Source organism: Hippichthys cyanospilos, chromosome 12 (genome assembly GCF_059441005.1).
Source record: "Hippichthys cyanospilos isolate Australia breed blue-spotted pipefish chromosome 12, RoL_Hcya_1.0, whole genome shotgun sequence".
NCBI lineage: Eukaryota > Metazoa > Chordata > Actinopteri > Syngnathiformes > Syngnathidae > Hippichthys > Hippichthys cyanospilos.
In genome coordinates this window covers 14,005,061-14,031,302 of record NC_142380.1, presented here as the reverse complement: position 1 = coordinate 14,031,302, position 26,242 = coordinate 14,005,061, and the positions used below count along the sequence as shown (strand labels likewise).

Sequence of the window (26,242 nt, the reverse complement as noted above, 5' to 3'; positions counted from 1 at the left end):
TGGAGGCTTTTGAAGATTTGATAAAATACATTCATACTTGTTAACTCAAAATTGGCAAGGGCAGCATGAAATTTGAGTTAGTGTTTCACGTTTGTCAGGATTCTGTCACTTTGTTTTGCACTACTACATGCAAGAACAGGGGTTCTCAAACTTTCAGGGGACTTGGGAGAATATTTTCCAGTTCCCCTCAAAATCTTTACACCAAATAAATGTAAATATCATGTATAGGAGCTTCCCAACCAGTGTGCAAAAAGAGGCTATAAGGCTACATTACACATTATCATATTAACTTATCTACTCATAACTTATCGAATTATACAAAATTTGTCAAAAAAATCAGTTACTTTAAATATGTAGTTTGTTTTTCTCTCTTTTTTGCCAGCTGTGAATAATGAGAGACAGAAAGATTAAAAGATCTTCCACAACATGACAGATTTACCAAATGGATCCTTTTTTTCTTTTCTTTTTTTGGGTGCTGCCATGACACCCCCAAACAAAATATAGTCCTTGCCCCAATGAGCGTTGTGAAAAACTGATCTAAATACTACTGGGATCAAAAAGGTGCCTATTTTGGAGAGAACATTCCTAATGTTGTAAAAAACAGTGTAAAGATGAATATTTTCATCAAATTTTGTTCGAACAAATTACTTTTTGAAAAATTGTCAGTCACTTAAGAATTGTAAGGTTACAAGATAAAAGATGTTTTTTTTCCCCTCACTAAACTGTCCACATCTCATGGGAGTAGCTCCACTGAGTACACTTGTAATTGACCACATTACTCGAAAAAAATCTCCATGCTTGAACGAGAAAGAGCTGAAAGCTGCATTTCATCTTTTGTATTCCCTGAATAGAGTTGCTGTAATTGGTAAGTTTGTTGAATTGGACTGTGTTCCTCATGATATTAGCCAAATAGCATAAATGCCCAAGACACTTATTAGATGTACTAAAAATACAATATATAAATATAAGCGCATGTCATTAATTGAGGGCAACTGGATTTGTCTTCTTGTTGGAATTTGTTCTTTTCTCTTGTATATGTATATATGCACAAAGCAGACCCTGAATCCCGTTTGAGAACCCCTGATTTAAAGCGGTGCCCCCTCTCAGGGAGGGATGGCCATTCTTTTACCGAACACTGTTAAAAAAAATACAATAACGAATAAGAAGGGCTATAGTTTCATTCAATTAATTTATGAATATGGCAGCCCAGTAATAAATAAAACACTTGACAGCAGAAGTCAAAAATCTAATGGTAGGCTTGATGTACAAGTAACGACAGAGGTGGAGCGCCATTTTTTTTCGCTTTTTTTTTTTTACAAGGATTCAGCAAGGCAAACCCCCCCCCCCCCCCCCCCCCCCCCCCCCCCATTTTGCCCTAATTTACCCACATGATCTTAAAAAAATATTCTTTTTTTTTGTAGGGCGCAATCATTTGTCCCTTAATGTGAGGCAAAACTACTCCCTTTATCCTCTCCTTTATGGACATGTGTAGGTCTCAGATCAGTCTTGGACCCCTGCAATCCACACGAGGGGATGAGGAGGAGGGAGCCAAGTTTCAAAAAAGAAACACGACCATCACCACAAAGTTCTCTGATACTGTCTCCTGATGATTGCATTAACACTGGAAAGGCCCACAGTACAGACAGACGTACGTACGTACATACGGCACACACACTCACACGCACACACACAAGATCAGTCACACAAACATAACATGCAAGCACATACAAGCACTGCACTTTGTGGTCAAGCTGGTGGCTAAGAGGACAAAAGTTTTTTTTTAAACTTTTTTTTTTCTGTATAATCCACAATGATTACAGTGAACCCCCACTTTTCTGTAGATCTTTTTGTATAGTTTTGTGCTCACTCTGTCAAGTGCTAAGATGCCACAAGATAGTGCCAAATATGGGGCTAATTGAAAAGTTGAGTTTGGTGTCCTTAAATCACGCAAACTTTAGGAGACTAAGCCTTAGAGGCAAATTTCCGGTTTGGCCTAAAAGGCCCAGTAACTTTTATAGGGGACTTAACTCGACCTTCTTGACCACTTTTCAAGCATTTCTCTGACTTCTCCCGTCACACTTCGAGCTCAGTGGCCACTCTTCCCTAAGACCATCAGGGTGTCCTGAAAAGGTGTCCTTTGAGCTACTAGCTTCATCAGCAGACCGCAACAAAGAAACTAAAAGTCGCAGAAAGAAACAGGAGTGGATTCTGCTAAAGACCTTGTTTCAAACACCTGTTTAAAATGTTGCCGTTGCATTTCTTTCAAGAACCAAATATCCCTAGGTTTTTCTGAGAATTGCATGCTGTTCACACCTCTTGACTGAGCTTTGACCGTCAGGGAGTTTGGCCTGGGTTGTTGGCTGAGAGTCTTGCCTGAGCTAATATATTGTATTGCTAATATATATATATATATATGAGCTAATATCTCATTATTTCTAGTACACTTTTGTGTTCATGATTGCGGGGATTCATTCTATTCCCACGGATTTGTTAGCATTTTGACTACTTCCAGTCAGATTTTGTCTAAATCAAAAGGGCAATAATGAGTTTGAAGCGATAATTGAGTTTTGGGTTGGCATCACAATTGGCAGCAGGGCACCGTTCCAATCCCACGTGAATAGCGGGGGTTGACTGTAATTATGACGTATATCTTGTGGTTTTCTACACCCGTAGCGCGGTTTTTCAAGCTGAGGTGACGTTGGGTTGCTGTTGGCTTGCTTCGAGCTGAGGATGAGTCTGCTGGGCTTTCGGGTGTTGCTGCTGGAGAGGAGGCTGCGCTTGAGGCGGAAGCCCGGCCGCCGGTTGCTGGGGGGGCTGCGGGGGTTGAGGCTGAGGTGGTGGCGCTGGCGGTGTTGCGCCGGTGGAAGCGGTAGCCGACTGGATCGGAAGCTGGGAGAGCTGCTCACTGTTGGCTAGAGATTTCAAAACGGCGTTCTCCCGCTCTAGCACAGAGTTCCTCTCGAAGAGCTCTTTGATCTGCTCCTTTAAGACCTCCACCTCCTCCCGCACGGCGTACATCAGATGGCTTTTCACCAGGTCCTGAAGGTATTTAGTAGAGACACAACATCATCATATAGTGGTACCTTGATTTGTAAGTTTGATTTTCTTCCACGATTAACTCAGTTTACGCATATAAGAAATTTCCCAAATTTCCCCACTGAACTTCTAATATGCCATCATCACTAGCAAATGTGCACTGCTTACACTAAAAATAGGGCTGTAAACAGTAAGAATCAATGCTGTCATTTTTTGCAACTTTTCTGATCCCTCTTACGACACTTTTCCAAAAAGCAACTGAGTAGAAATAGACAACATGAGCAGAATGAGTTGAACCTTGTGTTGCCTGTGAAATGGGCTGAACATCAAACACATGTATGTGTTATAAAAGAGGCACCTTTTCATCTTGAAAGCGTAAGCATTTATTCTAGTAATAATCCACCTTCTGTTTTTCAAAAAAGACTAAATGGCCCATAGCACAAAAAAAGGAAGGACAGCACAAATTTGATTTGTCTTTCAAAGAACAGGGTAAAGAAGCGTCTGAAAAAAATGGCACTGAAATTCAAAGGCCTATGACTCAAAGACGTACTTAAACATCTTTACATTGTCCTGACATTCAATTTCAGGTGCATTTCTACACTTTTTATATATTGATTTATATTTTCAAAAAATAGGGTAAGGAAGGGTCTGAAAACAGCTGGCAGTGAATGATAGATAGAAAACAAGTTTCTTTACAATCTTTATATTTAGTTGGATGCGAATGTTCTGAACCACTCTTTGTGTGCCAGCACGATATGCCATAGCAATGAAGTTTCCCCAATCTCGGATGCAGCGCAGCTTCCCATAGCTGACACCGACCATATCAAATTTGCAATTATTATATATGTATGTCCCAGTAGAATTTGGCTTGACATATAAAACTTTGATATCACATATAAAGTGAGTACTCACCATGGCCTGTTCTATTTTATTATCAATGGCAACAATATTGGTTCCAGAGGCACTGCAACAAACAAGAAAAACAACAGATCAGCTTTGATGCATAAAACATGATGGGAGAAAAATAACAAATACAGTAAAATAAAAACCTGTGGACAATTTGAACAAAACAAAAAATCAATACTACTCGTTAAATTCTACTCACAATCAAAGCTAAGAGTAGGTTAGTGCAACACACAGGCATTTTGTGATGAGAGACTCTAATCCAAAACATTCTGAGATACAAATCCAACAAGGTTAAAGCATTTTTTTTAAACTCCCAAGCTTTTTGAAGCCATTAGCTCTGCAGTCGCGCAGCAAGCGTTTAATTACCTGCATGGCAGGCGAGGGGAGAGTGGCGGGCACGTCCCTCCCTGGGCCGGGCCGGCGGGACAGCATGGGACCTTGTAGGAGAATCTACACGGCATGCTTTGTCTGCCGGCACCGACCGCTCCAGGGGCAGTTGCGCAAAAAAGGGTCATGGTAGTGAACGGGGGGTATTTAGTGGGTGCGAGTGTAACCGCATTTAGAATATGGAAACATGAAACCACCACTACATAGAGAAATAGGAGGAGCAAGCGGGAGAGATTGGTTGTGTTCAAAATCACTCCCTTGTCACTTTAGACTCTAAAGTCTAAACTTTTACTTTATAGTATAGTTACTTTATAGTAACTATACAGCAAATGTACCATCTAAAAAATACTAAGCTCACTGAGAACCAACATACTGTAATGTGTAAATTTGAAATAGTAAAATAAGACAGAGGTTTTATTCCTAAAAAATAAAATAAAAAGTGGTGTTCATATAATTGTAAGGCATTATTCAGTTTTGAACATTGACTGCGAAGACTAAAAAAAAATAAACAAATAAATTCTCTAAATCAAGTATTTTGCCACTTTCATTCATCAAGTAAAACTCCACTGAAGAATCCGTCAAAATATGAGTACAATGGGCTTAACTTTGAGTCAAATAAAAAGCGACATTTACAACCCATTTACCCCCCCCCCCTTTTTTTTTTCCATTGGAAAAAGCCTGAACTGTTGGTGATTGAACCTTTACTGCCCTCTACTGGCCTAAAAAGAACAATACATCTGCATGTTGCTCTCGGTTGAGAGTACAAAACAACATTGTGATTCCCCAATGAACCCTGTGAATAAAATTACGGCTCTAAAACTATTGACAAAAATGTATTATTTGAAGACGAGCTGCAATAACGTAGGTGTCGGGTGTAAAAATTACAACCCTTGTGTTATTAGGCAGCAGTCTCAAGTTAACCTGAACCACCAACACCAAAAACGTGTGGGGATCATTTTGCAGATTTCATAAGATTGAAATTATTTTTTGGGTCAAAATTCTCCATTATTCACACAAAGAAAAACTCATACTACGTTTTCATGCATCATGATACAGAACATCTAAATCTTTTTTACAGCCATGTTCATTAAGACAGGCCCTGCACTGTACAATGATTAAAATATTGCTATGCTGCCACTTTGTGGAATCTACCACATGGGCACAGGCCATCTCAACCACAGGTAGTGGGGAACACTGGCTAGTGAATAACTGTAATAATGATGTTCTCTGAGCTTACCAAGTTAAACACAAAGCTATTTGTGTTTGTGTGTATGGCAACAGGTTTGGAAAAAGTAATTGTACCTTCTTCTATCTAATGCAAAAGCATGTAATTGTTCAATGTCACGGCAGTTGGAAGTGAGCAAAGTTGCAATTTTTGCAGTCAACAAAAACTCATTTTATGAGCAATGAAGTTAAATTTGATTATTTCCTATGCCATGTCAGAACACGAGGTAGCACTGGAAGTAGGAATAGATATTTTTAAACCAAAAGGAAAAAAATAACGTGAGAGCAGAAATCTTCAGTTTAGCCGTATAATATTACCACAGATTAAGTCATTAGGGGGGGGGGGGGGGGGGACAAAAGCTTTTTTTTTTTTTTTGGTGCAGCATGAAGGTGAATAAAAAAAGAAATCCATTGCTTTAAAAATACCCAATTATTCTCCCTTTCAGGACAAGATGTTCCGTTCCTTAATGCCCTTCATTTTATAGGCGTGATTTCAGTAGGGCTTTCAGATGATGACAGACAAGAGAGTGCACTGGAACGATGTCAAGCTGCACATCATTTGTCCTGTATGACTGACTTGTCTGGAGACAACCAACATAAACGTACATTCCAAGTCACTGTATTGTGAAAAAGGCAAGTATGGCAACCAAAACATTCAGTCGCTCTCAAACTAAAGATAAACACACTCACCTCACATAAATCACATGCAGGAATGTACACTATAGGAGCCACAAGTCCCTAACCCTGGCCCATATTTCACATAAATACAGTATAGGACCCCCCCTAAAAGCACCCCCCTAAGTGGTTACATAACCAAATGTTACATAAAGTAGATTTAAATGTATTTCTAATCATCTTTCCCCATTGAAATGTAAACAATATCAACATAAAATCTGCAATGTGTATTTTATGAAAAAAAAAATAGCTCTCAACAGTGCAAACCTATAGAAACATGCATTAAGGGTAAATTAAATAGAATGTAAAGTAACCGTTTTTGCATGTTTATAGCGTTTTTCTTGTGAGTCCAAATTCTCTAGGGTTAAAATTTTAACAAGTCAAAAGAATCTGATGAAAAGGGGCAACAATTGGGGATGAGAATATTCTTCAAGTAGGTCCGTCACAGCAGAAGAATTTGACCACTGAGGGGTGTTGTAGAGTACCTCCAGATACCAGCAATTCTTTTGAAGTTGTTTGTTCGGCGGCCCAAAAATTTTCAAACCCAAAGTGATGACATTCAACTACAGTAAAGAAACACTGACTGAGTGCTGTGGTTGTCTTTTTTTTTCTTTTCTTTTCTGGCAAACAAAATGAGCTCCACCCTACAAGGAGCTTCTATTTCAACACATTTAATGAGAAACCTACATAACAACAGCTTTGTGAGTCATAAATCACAGGTACACAGCAGCTGCTAAAGGGAGCTGCTCAACTGTTTGACTTAGGGGTTGTCAACAAATAGCCAAGGTTCTTGCAAACATCCAGTAAATGTCTCCGGTTTGCCCTTTTTTTTCTTAAATAATTAAAATTGAAGGTCTCAAATACTCAGGCCAAAGTCAACATTTACCAAATTCTCTGGATCTGCGTTTGCATGTAGCAATCATAAACCGGAGATTTACATCATCACTCTATTTCACGGTGAAGAATAAGAAGCCGCCGATGCCGGTGATGTGACAGACGGATGTTCTTTCTGATTGGACAGAGTGTGATGTACTACTGGCATGCTTGTTAATGAATAAAACCGCACTATGCATACTGGTGCACGCAGCATTTTTTTTTCTTTTTTAATAAAAAAAGGTTTATGGTTGGATTAGCCTTGGTTACGTGTAGACAAGGCCTTAAGAACAATCTCACTGGTCAAAAAAAACTTTAAAGTGATTTGGTTGAATTGTCTGTAAAATGATTAGGTGCTTGGTCAAAAATATATTTGAAAACACTGAAACCAGTCAGGATGACGATCAAGCCAAACCCATATTAGGTCAGCATCTGGAACTGAGACTTGAACTTCCAGGAATAGCTGGCACAAGGCAGTGACTTTTGAAGCAACAGCAACAGTGTGAATGGCTTGTGTTTTGTAGAGCGAAAGAGAGAAAGTCAGAGAGAGCTTGGCAAGACTGCATCTCCTGACACACATGATCTTGTTTAAGCCTACAGATCTCATGTCAAACTAACAAAGAGCTTGTTTGAGTGGCTGACTTTCAAAACAAAACTCGCAGTGTAACTCGTATGGGTCGGAGCAGTGTGCAAAGTAAACAGTGGCCATGTATGCAAGGTCAAGCACCCACAAGGGGCTACTGGGATAAGAGACTACTAATAAGGATGCAAACTTTTCCTGCGGTTGATTACGCTTGAACAACATCTATCGTTCTCATCGCAAATATCACTGGATTCTTTTTTTCATATATCTATCAATTAAAAATCCTACTCCAAACGTCATGGGCATATGGGAGCAAAACCCTGACTAAAACCTGATGTTTTAGCCTCATAAACTCAAATTTAACATTGCACTGGTAGCGGTCCAGAAACCTATTAATCCCATTTTGACGAATTTCATAATTTCTGAAAAATCAATACTTGGTCTGTTCAGATGGGTAGGCCATTACTTTTACAAATTAATGACCAATCTAAAGTTTGGAAAATTGCTTCTTTTTTTTTTTTTTTTTCAAAACAATAATACAGTGGGCCCCCGTGTTACGAGATTGATCCGTTCCGCGGTTGGGCTCGTAAAACGAATTCACCGTATGGCGGGCATTCCAAACCTATGTTAAATAGCTAATGCGTTTAGAACTCCAGGTAAAAACATTAAAATTGTACACACAGTACATATTAAAAATTGGTACCAAAATAGTATAGTAAGTGCTACGTATATATAATATACATGTATACAATCCAAAAACATCATAAATAAAAAATATAGAAAGTATTTATTTACTTTTGAGTGCCGCTTGGTATGCCCATATTCCTTAGTAGAGGTAGCCTAGGCTTGATTATCTCCAGCTTCGTTAGCGACTTGGCATGCTTATGTACGAATTTGAAACCGCACTATGCGGTTTCGTACAGATGCAACTTCTTTATGATAAACAAACAAGAGCGACGAGGGGGAGACTATGCAAATTTAAATAAGCCGGTTACATGTAGACAAGGCCCGAATTTCAGGAAGTAAACTTGGGCTCAAACAATGGGCAGGTCATTTGAAATGCAAAATGTGCCTGCAAGAAATTGAAAAAGTCAGATTGGAAGAGGAAGGCTGAATAAGGTTTCTTGTCTTGTTTTTTTGGCATGAATTTTTTCCACATAATTCTTGACAAGTTGTTTTATAATAATTGAAAAAACTAGGAAACAAATCTGCACATATAAAACGATAAAACTATGTACTCTCTTTGCTTGTTGAGCCTAACATTTAACACGGGTGCTCAATGCACCGATAGCGCTGACTTATCGATATCACTGGTTTTATTGGTAGACTGCATTACATTGCATGATGTACAAAAAATAAAATTAAAAAACACGCACAAATAATAGGGCTAAAACAGATTATGACGCAAGCTGGTGTGCCTACAGCAGTTGAAAAATGCATGGTGATGCCTACTTCTGCCATTCTCGCTCCCGATGTGGTTGAGGTAAGATGCTTACGTTGCACTGCCTATATTCTCAATGATTAACACAATAAACCTCAGTTACAGTAGTTGGGTCGCGCTATATATATTTCAACCAACAGTGAAGATATCCTGTGTGGTTATAAGCTTGTTTTTTCATCACCAGGCGACGTTTTGGAGCCACTGTCAATTGAAGGACTAAGCTGGTATAGCTAACGCCGATTAAAGCCAGACATACAGACTCAGGGACGTCTTTTTTCCCCAGAGGTATTAACACTCTGAACAACAACAAAACAAGGACAGACTGAAAATCTCAATAACAATTGTGACAGCTCCTGTGAAACTATCATTTCTTTTGTATTTACTCTATTTAATGTTCATATTAATTTAATAGGCACCAATAAGAGCAGTGCTACTAATTTTGTTGTATTGTAAAATGACAAGAGAGTCTGTTCTGTTCTATTTTTTCCTATTGTGCATTTATACTTACTTTAACCCCCCCTCCCCTCCAAAAAAAAACCAAAATGTAGACCACAGATGGTCTTGGGGCAAAAACTTTGGGTACCCCTGCTATAAATGGTTGTGGTGCTTTAGAGGATGTCATGTTGATCCTGCCAAAGATGACATCTACTTGATCCCTTTGCTTAAAGGGAACTCGGACTGACTAAGTGCAAATGGAAGAACAGAGAGGAAGCGGGTGTGCTTAAAAAAAAACAACAACAAAGTAAAAAAAATCTACAAACAGGAACCTGTGCCAAATTGACCGGACAGACAGGATGGCCAAATGGGAAGCCTTTTGTTTTTGAGAACAAGTGTTGTGCCTCAGAAATAGTTGCACTGAAGGCCAGTAGGTCAGGCATGAAATAAGAACCACAAAAATGTAGCAGTGCAGATTACTCAAACATAAGAGCAAACCCTTGTAAAACGACTTATATTCGATTCATTACAATTTACATTCCGTATGATGATGGCTGCTCTATTATAAGCAGGGAATGAAACCCATTTAGAAAGAATTGTTGGGAGTGTGTCTACGTTCTTTGGTCCCACGAGAACCTAGTGCATATCCAATATCAACCATAGTGGATAGAACAAACAACTGTAATTGAAGGTCAGTCAACCGTGAAGCCAACATCTTCTATGCAGCTGGTAAGATCAGACAGATGAAATTAAAATAACCTAAAACACAAGGCCTTCGTATAAGTTAAGCCTGTGGGGGGAGTGGATAAAGAAATATGTGGCCATGTGATATAGTTTTCACCCCACCAGTAATAGTGTGCGTATTTGTGGGACTGCTTCATTTCCTCTTATTCACTGGTATGTATGGTGGGATGGGCATTGGTTGGCAGCTTCAATGATGTGACTAGTCATTTATTATCATACGGTTCATTGGTGCTTTTACTAAAATTGAATTTGCTCTGTGATCATGCTCACCTCCCCTGTTGAATGAAAGGCCATGAATCAGTTCCAGCTTCTCAGTAAACAAACAAAAAATGTTTGTTTTCACCCTTTCCTGGACAGTGGCCACCGAGGTGTGAACATCTATTCCAAAAGTTATTTTCTCCTCTATGAACAAACGTTTCAAAAAACAGCCTTAAAAGTCATGATGTAGGTTTTCAAAAATTGAGCAAGAAAGGATTATTAAAAAAAGTGGCACTCTAGAGTGCAAAGCTGGAAATGTGCACCCCTAGTGTTTGCATGATGTTTTGTGAACTTTTGTATGAGAGTTATGTGGCTGTGTTTTTTTAGATAAACAATGTGAGTCTATGATATTTGTTAATAAATACCAAGTTCTTTTTTTTTGAGAATTACTCAGTTGCTGCTTATTGTGAATGTGGCTGCCAACCTCTAACGCTCTATTGCAAATCTTTGTTCACAAACCGAAGCGGATAAATAAATAGGCAGTTGACCAGGTGGTGGCCTATAATAGGTTCATAGATGGTTCAATCGTAAATTGAGGTACCACTGTAGTAATTCAAATATATTGTGTTTTGGGCCACTGATGTAAAATTTTTTGCCACAGCTAGATTTTTTAATTTGCTCATAGCATTCATTTTGACACAATTACCACAGGTAAAACATATACATTTATAATGATTACTAAAATTAAAGAAAAAAAATAAAAACTTTGACAAGCGGATGTTTTACACTTTTTTTGATAGGGATGTATGCTATTTATCAGAGCAATATTACTGACCCTTTAATAGTCAAAAAGGACTGTACTGATCTCGAAATTATGTCAATAAATTAGGCCGATAATGAAAGTCGCTTGGAATACATTTACATTAGTCTGGTTGCTGTTACTTTAAAACTCCAAACCTCCACCGAATGGTGTAGAAGGCGTGACTTGGTAAACAACACTCTGTACCATTCCCGGTACAGTTTATTTTAACCAGGGATCTATCTAGGTTGCACCCAAAATTCCACGAAGCCCCTACTGAAAAAAAATATATAGGTCATACGTGTGCAACCAGCCAACGTCTCTTCTAGACTAGGGGGAGGGGAGGGGAGGTCGACAAAAATACGAGACCAACTTTCCTGTACAATAGGTACTGATATGCATCAGCACTATTGAGATTGCTTTTTGCCTCAATATCTGAAGTGACAAGTTGAAGTTGTAAAGAAGCAAAAAATGTTGACTAGCACAGTCTTGTATATTTAGAATGTAAATACGACTAAGGTCATCAGACAGAAGCAGTTTGCTGCACCAAGTGTGGCTTAAGTGAAGCATTTGGTCAGAAGGTATAAGTTAAATGGACATTTCTGGGAATGAAAAACAAGCTAAAGGATCCCAAACAACAAATAGTGAACCACACATTGAATAATAAAATTCTTTCATGCCACATGAGCGTTCATATGACCAACAAGGTTATAAAGGGTTAGAGAGAAGCTTGCTTACGGGGAAGTGAAACTCGATGCGAATGCTAAAAGTGGACAAGCGTTTTCCATGTCATGATTCGACGCTGCTTCCTGAACTAATCACCTCTCAATGGTATTGTGGATGCCAGCTTGTTGTGAAAACTACTTGGAATAACATTTTAAAATGCATTTTTAAAAAATTGCAAAAAGCCCTTGATTTTATTGGATTTGAACTTATTTTAAATGTAGAAAATAATGGAAATAGAAATAACAGATATGAGGTACCAAACCCCTTGTACTAACCTGTACATTAATCTTCACTGTAATACAAGTTTCAAAAAATAATTGACCACTATTAATATTAAGACTTAGAAAAAAATATATAAAACTCTGTCTAAATGTTATTTACAGTCAAAAGGGCAAGGCCCACCATACAACAAGCAATCAATCAATGGCACTGAACCAGATGATCGCAAACAAATTTGGTGATTCACATCTACAGACTTAGCAAAAGACCTTCATAGGATACAAGGTTGTAGATCAGGTGCGCTCAAGTCCAGTCCTCGAGATCCCCTATCAAGCCCGTTTTCTATTCAACCTTGCTTCAAGACACCTGATTCAAATGATCAGGATCATAAGCAGGCTTCAACAAAGCTTGCCAATAAGTTGAGCATTTCAATTACATGTGTTGCCGTAACATCAAAAACAGGGAGGATGGTGGCTCTCAAGGACCAGACTTTTGCACCCCTGCTCTAAACTGTCTTTTGGCACTGGTATCACCAGCATTTTTTCTGACTGTACGAGGAATAAATTCAGATGCACTAAAAATTCCAACGCCTTACATTCAACACCACCATTTTACAATGTGATTCCTTTTAAAAATGCAGTAATGAAACAGTTGGTACTGTGTATTATTGACACAGGCTGGGGTGGGCGATATGGCTGAAAAGTGTTTCACCATTCAGGTTTGATTTTTTTTTTCTTTTTTACTTTGCCAAGCAATTTTATAAAAATATTTGAATTGAGGAGAAAATGTATTTTTTGGTTACCAGGGTCTGAAGTATTTGCAGTTTGATGGAATAAAAAAAAATGAATTGTTCGGTTTCATGTAGTAAGCTTTTACTTCTTTAAATTTCTTAATAATTATATATAATGAAATTTATACTTCTTAAATTCAAATGTTAAATCTGCAGACTATTTTCTTGATTAGACGGAAAGCTGAATTGATTAAAAAAGGAATAAAATAAAAAAATAAGATTCTACAGACTGAAATTATGAAAACAAAATTATTTTATACTATATTAATATTTTTACAGTAACTGTTTTAGCGAGTTATCTTATTTATGGAATTGCTTGGTGTTTCGTTGTACAAAGTTAGATACGCTTTGAATCAATACGATTCAGCCGAACACCTTTGAAAAGTGTACAATGAGCACTTAGGTTAGCTTAACAATTTGCATGGTTTGTACGTTGATAAATAATTACTTAAAATACATTTTAGAGCAGAGATGGTCACGTCCGGTCCTTGAGAGCCACAATCCAGCCTGTTTTCAATGTTTCCCTTCAACCAACACATATGTTTCAAATCAGGATTGTTATAACGATTCAGCGAAGCATGCTGATGAGCTAATCGTTTGAATCAGGTGTGTTGGTTGAAGGGAAAATTGAAAACAGGCTGGATTGTGGCTCTCGAGGACTGGAGTTGACCACTGCTGTTTTAAAGTCTTGTTTTAAAAAAAAAAAAAAAGAAAGAAATTGCATCGTGAGTGTATACTTACTTTGCCTAGAAGACACAAACAATATGCACCCGTTACTAAACAATCTGGAGAATCAATTAGATGTTCATTCATGTTCATGTTTGGAGTGTACTTCTTATCTGAAAGGTTCCCAGCTAAATCTGTATGGTTGGTTGTGGTTAATGATGTTAGGTATCACAGAAGTGTAAAATAGAATCAGCTACTTTAAAATACAATAAACCAACAGAATAGACTGACAACAAATGAAGCACATGGTTAAACTGTGCGGCAGAACAGTATTGTGATAGTTGGGAGTTATGGGATTGATCTTAGATTTGGAATGCAAGTGGGCTTATTTCTCATAACATCTGTTAATTGTTCTTCTTCTCTCACCTTCTCTGACCCTCTCTTGTTGATGCCAGTCCTTTCTTTAGAATAATAATAATAATTCCAGAGTGCTCATGTAGCCCCAGTGCCTTGATGCATTGCATGTTCCTATCCCACACAAGACCAGGTTCCATCTCTTTTGATGCTCCCTTTATCAGGTTTTAATTTCCAATATGACTATGAAAATGGGCGAAGATTTGTTTTCTTCTGTTTTTGACCCTCAATATCTGTGAAAGTAATTAACTAAGACAAAACATATTTGAGAGAAGAGAGAATGTGAAAGATGACACCAGGAAAAGAGGCAGAAGTGATAGAAGTCTTGTATCTGCAAAACTGAAAGTTCAACGACTCTTCAAATTTGATCATTTTGACAAGTCAAATTTGATTTTTAAAATGGCATTTTAAAGTATGATGCTAAAAATGTCTCAACTAACCCTAATTCAATGATGAAAGTTTTGCCGTCAAGCTGAAGAAAGAGTCCTCCCAGGACTTTTTGGCCTGTGGGACTACAGAGGTGTGAAGGTGTGTTCCAACAATAGAGGGATCACACTTCTCAGCCTCCACGGAAAAGTCTATTCAGAGGTGCAGGAGAAGAGAGTCTGTTATGAGGTCGAACCTCAGATTCAGGAGGAGAAGTGTGGTTTTCATCCCGGCCGTGGAACAGTGGACCAGCTCAATACCCTTGGCAGATCGGTGCAGCGTCTGCTGTAATGCGGACTCTGTGCCAGTGTGTCCTGGTGAAGAAAGAGCTGAGCCGAAAGGCGAAGCTCTCCATCGGTCGATCTATGCTCCTGCCCTCACCTATGGTCACGAGCTGTAGGCCGTAGGCAGGGAGAAGGAAGTCTGGGCTTCCCTGTTAAGGCTGCTGCCCCAGCGACTCGACCCCAGATGAGCGGAAGATGATGGATGGATGGATGGATGGATGGATGGATGGATGGATTGATGGATGGATGGATGGATGGATGGATGATGGATGGATGGATGGATGGATGGATGGATGGATGGATGGATGGATGGATGGATGGAAAAATATTGTTGGTAAAGCCCTAATATTTGGAATTTTTCCTATCAAGTTTAATTCATACTATATTTTGTTATGGTCAGGTGGAGAAATTGTGAGGAATTTGATCATCTGATTCTAATCTAAGGTAATCTAATTACCCTGTTTTGATGTTGGAACTGTGATCAATATTCATATTAACTTTAGCTCAATCATTTAAATTTGCATTAGAAAAATTTAGCTATCAAATACTTCTCCCACCCTACTGCGAGGTACGTTTTTCCCTGTAATGTTTCTAATCAAATTTGAGGCACTACTTTAGCGGTTTCACTGAACAACAGCAACAAAGTGTCAGAGAAAGTGCAAGCAGAAGAAAAGTGGAGAATATTGGAGAAAGACAAAGATGTCATTGAGAAGTCTATTGGCCAATTCCACGCTAGCTGCCAAGCTTTCCCCAAATCATTTCATGCATGTGGCAAACAACAAAGGCCCGGGCTACTGAAAGAACACTGCACACACATCATCGCACTTTTGCAAGACCCAGGTCAGTCCATTCCAGTATAGTACTGTACCTATCACAGTGGGCCTTTGAGTCCCTTAATCTGGAGCCAGACTGGAAGGCCTGGTAGAAAGCCTTGGAGGGGTTCCTGTGTCAGCCAGATTCAGGAAAGGGGAAAAGAAAAAGAAATGAGGACAGTTGAAACAGGGAAAAAGAGATGATGATTGTGTCATCGCAAATAAGATTCTTAGAAAAGGCAACACAATTAAGCTGCTTGGCCCATTAGCCTAGGTGACTCTCAGTAGACCGCAAATCTCCATCAAGGCCAAACCATGTCCTTCAATGACCACAGACAGTGTTCCACTACACCCTTGTAGGTAGCAATAAGCAAAAATGTGAAAACTTATCTGTTGGGTTTAAGAGCAGAATTATTCCGTTCTTCCTCAGATCTCTACTCATGTAGATCGCACATTTGGAGTGAGACAAATCATAGTGAAATGTTTTTTATGTACCTAATAAAAGGTCCAATGCACAGATATTCCTGATGTTTGGCTACGAGAACATTGTGTCCTGCAAGTAACGGATGTGTGCTGAAAAAAGGAAAGGAAATCCCCACAGTGTCCCCTTGCAACTACCCCCTCCCCAACACACACACACACCCAAACATTTGGACTCTTTTTTGAAACGATTTCGCAAACCACTACGAGCAATCCAAACAAACACAACTTAGCAAACAGTGAGCAAGTGTGGATGCACATCAGCTCAACACATACGCACATCACACACAGGAATAAGGAGTTGATTTACAGCATGTGTGTAAGCACAAACCCTTTTCCTAGAAAACTAACAAACACACACATGCACCCACTTCCACTCTTCCTCACATTACCTCATGACTAAACACGCTCACAAACCTCCCCCTATGCTTATGCACACTTCTACTTTGTGGGCAACCATGCTTAAGCCCTGAAACACACTCACGTATGTACACACGTGCAATTCCACGACACGCCCCCGAGACAAACTCTCCCTTCACAGCTTAAACTTCAGAGCTCACAGAAATCCAGCCATAGGCTACATTGATCAAGGTCAGATGACTTGGAGTGAGTCATCATTCCTTGTTTTCATGCAACAGAAAACCATGAATTTAGGGGTGGGACTGTACAGGTTACCCATAAACAATCCGCACAGGTTCTTGGGCTACAATTTGGTAGATTCTTGCAACGTGCCCCCTTTCTTGACTAATTGTATACAAGTGACGGTACAGAAGTATCAAATATGTATACCAAAACATATTCAATCCATCCATCATCTTAACTGATTATGCTCACGAGTGTCAAGGACATGCTGGAGCTTATCCCAGCTGTCTTCGGGCAGTAGGCGGAGAAAAAACCTTTTCATTTTCTTAAAGATTGATGTCTCATGATTGGCGCACCTTATGTATGGATTGTTGACTTGGAGTTGACTCAGATTTAACTCATTTGCTGTAATGCACCTTATGACCGACCTGGTGCCAAAGTTAAACTTAAATTGTGCGTGCATTTGGCAGTTACGTAGCGACACAACCCTAAATCTATGCAGGATCTGTTAAAAATGCCAAATGATAAAGCAAGGCCGCTACCAAGGCCAGTTTTAATGGAGCAGAAGAGCTTGCAAAATTAGCCCAGCCATTTACAGAGGGGTATTTAATCAAAAACATTTTCAGTTTGTGACGCACTTTGCCCAGACAAAAGACAACTCTTTTTAAATATCCATGAATCTAAAAGAGCAGTGCTGTGATAAAGGTAAATTAATTTTCATCCATGGAGTGGACTCCAGCCAGACCTTGACAGTGGTTTATTTAGTGTAACCACCCTGATATAGAGGTTTGATTACCCCCCGTGAAAAGTTCCAAAAATGAAGTTAAAATCTCTCTGGATATGAATAAATTACCACCAATTAATTTTTCAACAATTTTAAAGTATTTCACTTGAGTGGTTGATAGAAAATTGCTGATGTTATTTATTTTGTCACTGGGAAGAAGCTAGCCCAAACATTTGAATTGGTTGAGTTGACTTGTTCCAGTTTAGTTCAAATGATCTGGATTCTAGAAAAACATGGGAAATCACAGTCTACAAACTACTCATCATCGCATTCATGCAGGCCGATTCCAAGAGTAAATCTCTGAAGATGTGATGAGTAAAGGGGGGCAGTCTTGAATTCCAAGAAGTTGCACACCAGCTAACTTGTGGGCACAGGATGCAGTCCAAAAGAAAGGAAGAGCTAAAAGTATGAAGCCTTTCAGACAAAAGGAGTATAAAAGGACATGAGAATAAATGGTGCTCGGGCATAATTTGGGGCTGAAGAAGCTTCTGTATGAATTGCTTATTATATGTTATTTTGTCACCATTGACTGAAAGTGCAGCAGCAACAATGTCAATACCTGACCACTTGTTGGGGCATTACAACACATTATAACTTGCTAATATCCATTTAATGTAGCTTTTAACTTTTTTTTTTTTTTTTAATAAGTGACTTGTCAGAGTTAGGTCTTGGTACAAGAGGATTCAACATAGGCATTTATGCAACAAAGTCCTAAGCAGCAATCCCTGTGTCTTGAGGCTCAAAATGTAGGAGAAGAGGATTTAGCGTCAAGTTTAGAAGTCCAGGGAGAATTTAACGATGGAATTTTAGGTCAGCTACTGTGTGTATTTTGGCCTGAAGAAGAAAGATGACTCGAGCTCAGCGCGCTGTTGTAGCTGTAGATTGTCAGAGGGCTTGACAGGCTGACCACCAATCAATTGCAAGGAATATAGACAACCATTTATTAATACACCCACATTTATGGAAAGTCTCGTGCTTTTCAATTTACCTAACGTGCAATGTTTTTGTAATGTGCGAGAAACCAGGAGTGCCAAGGATCGTAGATTTCGATCCAAAAAGTCAAGACTTATGGCTCCTGAACAGTTGGCTAATCAAATCTAAATCAAAGCAAAACACTGCCTTAACTTCGCCAGACAAAAAAAATGTTTTTATAAATTATTCTTAAAACAAAACAAAACAAAAATATTAATCACAATGTCACATTGCTCTTTTACACCTTGAGTTGCAAAAACCATCTGGGGAACATTAAAGGAAAATGAATCATATTCCAAGTATGCGAGCAGCATCTTGGTTCTCATGCCTTTGGTATCTCTACTGTTTTGTCTGAAGGACTGCAGTGGCAAGGTGAAAGAGGAAATTTTATCTACAGTGTTACGTTACAAAACTGTGTTAGAATCAATCAATAGAGTCAGAGCTTTGCTATTTAAAACAAATTCCCATGTTACTAACATAAATCAAGCTGAGAGGTAAAGGGTGTTTGCTATAAAGCAGAAAAATAAGCTTGTAGACAAACTGTAGAAAAAGAACAGAGATTGTGGAGAGGTGACTGAAGCATAGCTCAAATGCCTGACAAAGTAGCGCCCAACAAGTTTCCCTCTGCAGCTTTCTCAATATCTTTGTAGTACAATACAGTTACTGCAGAAAAACAGTGTCATTCAGCACCTCATCTGCAAGTCAACTGCTGTCATGGCTCATCTGTCAGCACTGGTCTGCAGGTAGCAAATCCACAACAGCCTGTTATTATTTATCACTGGGACATACAGTACATACATTATACAGTTTCAGGAGGGCCCCTAAAGGGAATGTATAGAAAATGTGTATAACACGCGCAGTTGCTCGGCACACCCCACTGAAAGACCTCTTATCAGCAAAATAGTACCATAGTGGAAAGAGTGCTGCTTCATGTCCATGTCCGATAGGGCTTTGCTGAGGTAAGGGACCCCTGCTCTTATCAGTTAGGGAACTGAGTCCTCAGTGAGAAACACAATTCAGAGAAAGAAAAAAAAAGGGCTTCACCAGAACTGTCTTCCAAACAACATAATTTGTATACATTGAGAAGAATAAATGGTGCTTTCATAAACTTAGTTGTCATGGCGCCAAGTGTAGAGAGTGACGCAGGGACGATGGGGCACAGTGCAAGCGTTCCCTTATTTGGCACCGGCGACCACGATGAAAACTAGCGCGTAAAGCAGCCGATAGCTTGGCAATACAGTATAATAGATATTTGTCACAATTTCAATAGAAAGACCTGGCTTTTCTAAAAATCAGGAGGAGTGAGGAGATCATCTGCAGCTTGAAAGAGAGTATGTGATCATCTGATGGTACAACTTTGAGGGAGTTTAAGCTCAATTCAGACACACCTTCCGCATCGAATGGCTTGCAAATAGCAAGCACACTGCACTATAGGACTCTTGTCTTCAGTTCCTTCTGATAAGAGCAATGAATTTTATCAGATGTTTATTTGTGTCATCACCTCAGCACGTTAGGTACCAGCAAGAAGGGTAACTGAAGATAGATGCTTTTGTTGGATAGTGATCTGAACAAATATGCACTGTATCAAGTAGGACTGCAACTACTCAGTATATTTGGCGTTCAGATATACTACATAAAATTCTAATCAAATATTGAGTTTTCAGATCATTTTTGTTGGAGGGGGGAGTGGTGATAAACAATTATAAACACAAAAAAAATACATTTATACTTAATGATGAATTATTAACTTTTATAAATTTGTGGTGATGGACAATTTTATTTCATTTAAACTTAAACTGGATTTAGTACCACCCTTCTCCAGATCTCCCTCTCTAAATTTTGCACAGACAGATTTGCACACTGAAACAGCACACTTGAGTCAATGTGGTTTGTAAAAATGTGATCAGTGGGAATGGAGTCAAGTCAGCCTTAACGAAGCACTCGAGCGCTGCTAGCTAGCGGCTAATTTATGCTAAACGCAGCAATAATGGAGCTTGAGCCACCGGTGAACACTGACATCTATCAAGTCAGCCTTAACGAAGCACTCGAGCGCTGCTAGCTAGCGGCTAATTTATGCTAAACGCAGCAATAATGGAGCTTGAGCCACCGGTGAACACTGACAACAAAGCCACATCTAAGCTTAGTTACAGTAAATGTTTGTTCGTGCCCTGAATTGGTGGTTGAAAATTATTTCAGAATAACGTTGTGTAGTATGTATTGGGAGTCGGGAGCAACAGTGACATAAGAAAAGACTAGTCAAGCCAAGACTAGTCAACTTTAAATTAAAAGCGCACCAAGGCATTCATGTCCACATTTTATTTGGTAAAGTAAGGTTCATTTTGAAGCTGGCTCTCACACCGCATTTTAGAGTTGTTTTAGGGTCATGCAAAGCATTAACTAATAAACAGGTATCAAGGGCAAGCACTATATCCTTTTTTTAACCAAGGTACTCAAATTACTCAAGGACTCGCTTCAGCCCTATTATCAAATACAAATTAAAGTGCTAAGGTTTTACCTGATTTGCACTTATTTAAAGATATAGTTTAAAAAAACAATTCTGATGGTGAATTTACAATGGTGCACATGTTGCGGGTAAGAATTATTAAGGTATTATGTATCAATAATTTTGTAAGATATAGGTAAATAATGTCATGTCTTCTAGTGAGAACACATATGAGTCAAAGTAGTACTGATCAAATAATCTCAAATAGAAAGCCTATATTAAATAAACGAACAGTATCGCAGCAGGTTATCCTGAAAATTAAATAATCAACAATCTACTTTTCACAAAGTAAGGCAACTCAGATGACTAATGATTTTTCTACCCACAAAGAGGAGGATTAAGGGAAAAGTGTTTGTGTATAACATGTTTCTTTTTTTTCTGTCGATATTTTCTCCATGCATAAAAATTCATTTGGGTAGCAGCCAGTTAGGATTGGTGATTTTAAGTGTTCCCATATTTAACTCCAGGGGGTCCAGGAATTTTTCACTTGAGTGGCCTCAACTTGGGCTGACTATGAAACGGTCATAACATCGTCAAATATAAAGATATATTTACTTTCAACCCCTCAAAATGTTCAGTGTCATCAGCCCTAACCAGACATATATACATTTTTTATCTTTTTTTATGTACAAAATGTGTATGTGATAATAGCAAAAGTAACCACGCTGCATATTTATATATTTATGAAATTGAAATAGGAGTATTTATGATGTCATAAATAGAGTATTGTAACTTTTAAAGACTTTTGGATTATTGGAGTCCAGGCTAAGCCAATCATCAAAGTAATTGAAAGGCTTGTGAATATCATAAGTTGCCCACTAGAGCCACCCGGTGTTTTAGGGGTGTCAACACAAAAATTTCTATTGTGCCCCATTTGTGAGTTGCCGTTGAAAAGATTAATGCAAAACTCGAGGGAAATGCATGATTAAACACCGGGTTTTAAATATGTCCAAAACTGACAATATTTCATAATTTGAATGGCAGTAAATGAGCCTGACATGGTTGAAATTTGACACCTATAGGGTGTACCTCTCATCCTCCCGTTTGCAAGCATTGAAAAGGGTTGGCAGGGTGGCATATTGAAAGTTGTCATGTTTGTACTATCTATGCAATATATTAGTCTCCTCGTGTTTTTTTTGTATGCTTTTCCTTTGATACATCAAAAAAACAGCGTTGGGTCAAACCCCCAAGAGTTTAAGTGCATGCAGAATATCTGGCTTCCCTGTTCATTACAATTGTCAGCAATATTGTGATGATTCAGATTAGTGATAGTTTTGGTCACTATCATGTACATGAAATGTTGATTTTAAATCTAATGTAGAGAAGACTTATTTCTTGCAGGGTGATACTGTTACTGAAACAATTTACATGAACACAAAAGGCCACTTGAAATGTGTATCGTGCATGATTGTGTGTTTGAGTAAGTAGAGGAAGTGATGGGTATCTTCCCCACATGTGCTACGTCAATTTTTTTTTAGCACAAGTGAGAAACATCTGACATATTTCCTTCCTCTTACCACCTCCTCTGATACATTTTCAACCCCTGCATGTCTCACTGACTTACGGGAAGTCTCTGCTTTTTTTTTTTTTTTTTTTTTTTCATTTAACCATTAACACTATGGGAATTATTTGTGCATAGAGCTAACCCACACCAGCTACTTGTGCCAAAAACAGTTGAGGTCTTCTTGTGATTTATTTAATTAAATGGACTAATTAGTTGTAATATATAAATGCTGTGCTCAACCACTTAATATATGTGAGACTTGCTAAAATCACATACAGCCCATTTTAAGTAGGTGTGTTTGTGTGGGGCATAACCTGGAGGAAACATTTTAGGCGAAGAGCAATTCAGGGGGTGAGCTGGCTCAGTGACCCTGGATTGCTGTATTTGCATATGTGCAAATGTTTGTAAGAGTTAAGTTTAATTATCCTATCTTATAACGGTCAAATGATTTTGAGAAAGACTTCAGACACACTTGAGTCATACTGACCCAACTGTTACAATTCTGCAAAAAGCATGATATTGACAATGTAAATGTTATCACAGACATAAGCTGTTTACATACAAAAAAGAAAAAAAAAAAGGAGCGTTACCTCTCCTCATCCCCGTCAACAGGTATGTGGATTCCAAACAGGCTGTTGACAGTTGGAGCTGTGAGTTGCAGGCTCTCAGGCATGAGGGGCTTCACCAGATCCTTCCCCAATGAGTGTGTATTGACAACCCCATCCATTTTCCTTGCACCGCCTCCCTCTACCTGCACAAATCCGGATGCGAGAAGGCTGTGACCCGCCAACGGCCCAGGTGCTTTGCCTTGGCTCATCTGGCCGGGAGTCAAACTAGTGGCTGTGACCTTTGGTACAGCTGCGGTGGAGGCATTGGGCACAGCAGTAGGCACAGTGAGGGGCACGGCCAAGTTCGCTGTAGTGACAGGCACATTTTGTACACCAGAGGATCCAGGATGGACGACCTGGGTTTTGGCCTGTCCAGGGGCACCATACTGTCCCTGGGTAGATCCGCCGGCCATCGTAGAGCCCGCAACGCTTGCTGTCTGTCCGGTGATTAATGATCCGCCGCCAGCGACGTCCCCAAAATGACCAGAAGTGGAAACACCTGTAGACCCCTGGGGCATAGCAGGAGATGTTGCTTGCCCTATTGTCTTTGGCACTGCAGACTGGCCGGACAATGACTGACCTGCAGTGAGCCCAGACTGCGGTGGATAAAACTCAGTCTGATTCTGGCCAGGTAGTTGGTGCCCCAAAGAAAGTTGGTAAGTTTGCGACTGGGCTGACAGAGGCAAAATGGGGAACTTCTGTACGTGAGGCAATCCGTTGCTGACACTCGGGGGGGCAGCGGGTTGAATGCTAGCCACCGCAGGTTGGACTGGGACAGACGTGGACTTGCTACTGCTGAGTGCAATCTGCGGGCCAGACCCGCTGACAGGGTGCTGCCGGGTGACGAAGCTCTGCTGCACCGACGTCTCCGCTGGATGAACGCGGACGAGATCCGGTGAAGTACCAGAAACCTGGTTTGTGTGTGTTACAGGGACAACCGCAGAACCAACTGTCTGCCCCAGCCCACTGTCTCTGTCTGCAGCAGGCTCAGGCGCCATGCCTGCATCTCGCCTTGTGCCATCAGCAGTCCGATTCACTGCAGAACCATCTGACTCTTTCTCATAAAACTCTGTACACATCCACCGGCCTCTTCGGAAGGGTTCTCCAGTACCGTGGTCAAGTTTGATGACCCTGAAACGGGAGGTACAAGTCACTGTGGAGGCGGCAGAGGCGGGAGAAGGACCAGAACCGGGCACTGTTGTGGGTTGGGATACATTTACAGCCACCATGCCGGGCCCGGGACTGGATGTTGGGGTAGCCTGATGGTGTGTACTGGCAGCTGTACTCCCAATAACTGTGGGATGCTGAACCAGACCGGATACCGGCGGTTTCCAAAAATCCCCTATAGGATTAACTGACAGCACAGAGAATTGAGGTAAGTGTGACGGTGCCTCTAGCTCTCCAGCATTATTCAGCACTTCTTCAGATGAACTCCTCTCACACGCTGGCTCATACTCTGCCTGGGACACGTCGTACATCTCTGATGACACATCCTCGGCGCGGGGCTCATCGGGGTCCTCGAGGCTCTCCGTGTCATCCGCCGCCCCGATGGCAGCCACCTGGGCCTGGGTCACACTTGTGATCTGGAAACAGCTCTTTTTCTTGGCCGGCATTTTCGACATAGTGGCAGGCTGATTCCTCACCCCGAATGCGTCTATATCCTGCTCCAGCAGAAAAGGAGAGGTTGACAATTACACAGCAGGCAAACTACGTCCTGTCCATCAGGTAGTGTTGAGGTTTTCTGGGGTTAAAATTGATCAAGGACTTACTCAACGAGACACTGGGATATATTTTAGAAGTACGAGCAACTGAGGTGAATCTGCGCCATCCCCTTCACGTCTCCGGATGCGATTCACGACGCAGACAACGTCCAAACACCGGACGGAGTTGTGCCAAAGTCCGGGGGCGACCTGCCTGCTTTGCCCGCTAGTCTCCTCCGGTCGGTGCCGTTGCCGCCGAGTGTATTCCACCGCTACGGGAGGGAGAGACTTGAGGGCTGACGAGGGCCCGCAGCCCTCTCAAAAAGCTAGCGAATCAAGCCAACTGGCTGCCGCACACTCCCCCTCTACGTCGGAACAAGTAAGCGAGACATCTTCTGCAAAGCACTTCTCCCACGCACTCTCCACTCACTTCACCGCTCGCTTTCCATAAACGCAACTACGGTCAAGGTAAAGGAAGGGTGGGCATGCGCTAGATTGTCACTATGTTGGAATAACGAGAATATAAACCGAGAGCCGCACTGTTACCTCCCCGACTCGGTGACAAGATGGCTATGTTCGTATGTTGTATGCTGGCGCAGTGGCTGATGGGTAGACTAGTTCGGTTGGTGCTGCCTTCAACTAGCACGCGGAAAAGTAGGAAACCGTAATTGCGACCAGGAGAACGGAACAAGACGAATTCAATGCGTTATTTGAGAATTGGGGTGAAACAACGAAAAGCGTGGCTCGCCTCTTTACGGTCGCAGGTCTGCTGGTGCCTAACCCAGCGGTCAATGGGCAGTAGGCGGGGGACACCCTGAACTGTTTGCCAGCCAATTGTAGGGCACAGAGAGACGAACAACCTTTCATGCATTACAACGAGAACATATTTATTTAATTGTGTAATTAATTGTAATGGATGTAATCAAATAAAATATATTATATAGATGTAAATTAAAATATGCATTTTCTTAATTTATATTAAAAATGCAATAGTTATTTCGGGTTAATTACGAAATAATTTAATGAGATAAATGATTAAAAAAAAAAAAAAAATCAGGTTGAAAAATAAATACATACCAAAAACATATCAAACCTAAGTTATTGTTAAGAAAATAATTTATTTTCAATACTTAAATATTTAAGATTGTTAATGTAATTATAATATCATTTGCCAATCTTATACTTTTTATCTCATTTTAGAAAATGTTTGCTCAACATTTTTCTGTAACGCTATCAATAAATCAAGTATAACTTTGTTTTTGGATAAAGGACCTAAAACAATATTAAAGATAAAGAAAGAAAATTAAAATTGGTTTGTAAGAGGTGTATTATTTTATATCATAAACAATACTTGATTTTTTTTTTATTTTACTATGGTTATTAAAACAGAAATAAAGCATAAAATCTTTATTAAAGCTAAAATGTCAAAATTGTCGATTGACATTTCATACCAGCCACCAAGCCACCTCAC

General features: G+C 39.9%; 1 protein-coding gene across 3 annotated transcripts; it reads right to left on the bottom strand.

The window, feature by feature from the left end:
- Nucleotides 1-1,364: 1,364 nt before the first annotated feature.
- On the bottom strand, nucleotides 1,365-25,332 carry LOC148414999 (TSC22 domain family protein 2-like). 3 transcript variants are annotated; one of them, XM_088430306.1, is made up of 5 exons: nucleotides 24,841-25,332; nucleotides 23,054-24,732; nucleotides 15,695-15,769; nucleotides 3,949-4,000; nucleotides 1,365-3,039 (listed from the first exon to the last, which is right to left on the bottom strand). In XM_088430306.1, the coding sequence occupies exons 2-5, from the start codon at nucleotides 24,691-24,693 to the stop codon at nucleotides 2,683-2,685; spliced, it is 2,124 nt and encodes a 707-aa protein (XP_088286432.1). In that variant the 5' UTR covers nucleotides 24,694-24,732; nucleotides 24,841-25,332; the 3' UTR covers nucleotides 1,365-2,682. The 3 variants fall into 3 exon arrangements, with proteins under 3 accessions (XP_088286432.1, XP_088286430.1, XP_088286433.1); XM_088430304.1 differs by having other exon boundaries at nucleotides 23,054-25,332; XM_088430307.1 differs by lacking the exon at nucleotides 15,695-15,769 and having other exon boundaries at nucleotides 23,054-25,332.
- Between the last annotated feature and the right edge of the window lie 910 nt (nucleotides 25,333-26,242).

Excerpts from the sequence above, each read along its gene's own strand:
- LOC148414999 (XM_088430304.1), bottom strand. The coding sequence starts at position 24,693 with ATGTCGAAAATGCCGGCCAAGAAAAAGAGCTGTTTCCAGATCACAAGT. Across the intron at positions 4,001-15,694 it reads TCAAAGGCCCACTGTGATAG|TGCCTCTGGAACCAATATTG; the intron begins GTACAGTACTAT and ends TGTTTGTTGCAG. Across the intron at positions 3,040-3,948 it reads ATAAAATAGAACAGGCCATG|GACCTGGTGAAAAGCCATCT; the intron begins GTGAGTACTCAC and ends AAATACCTTCAG.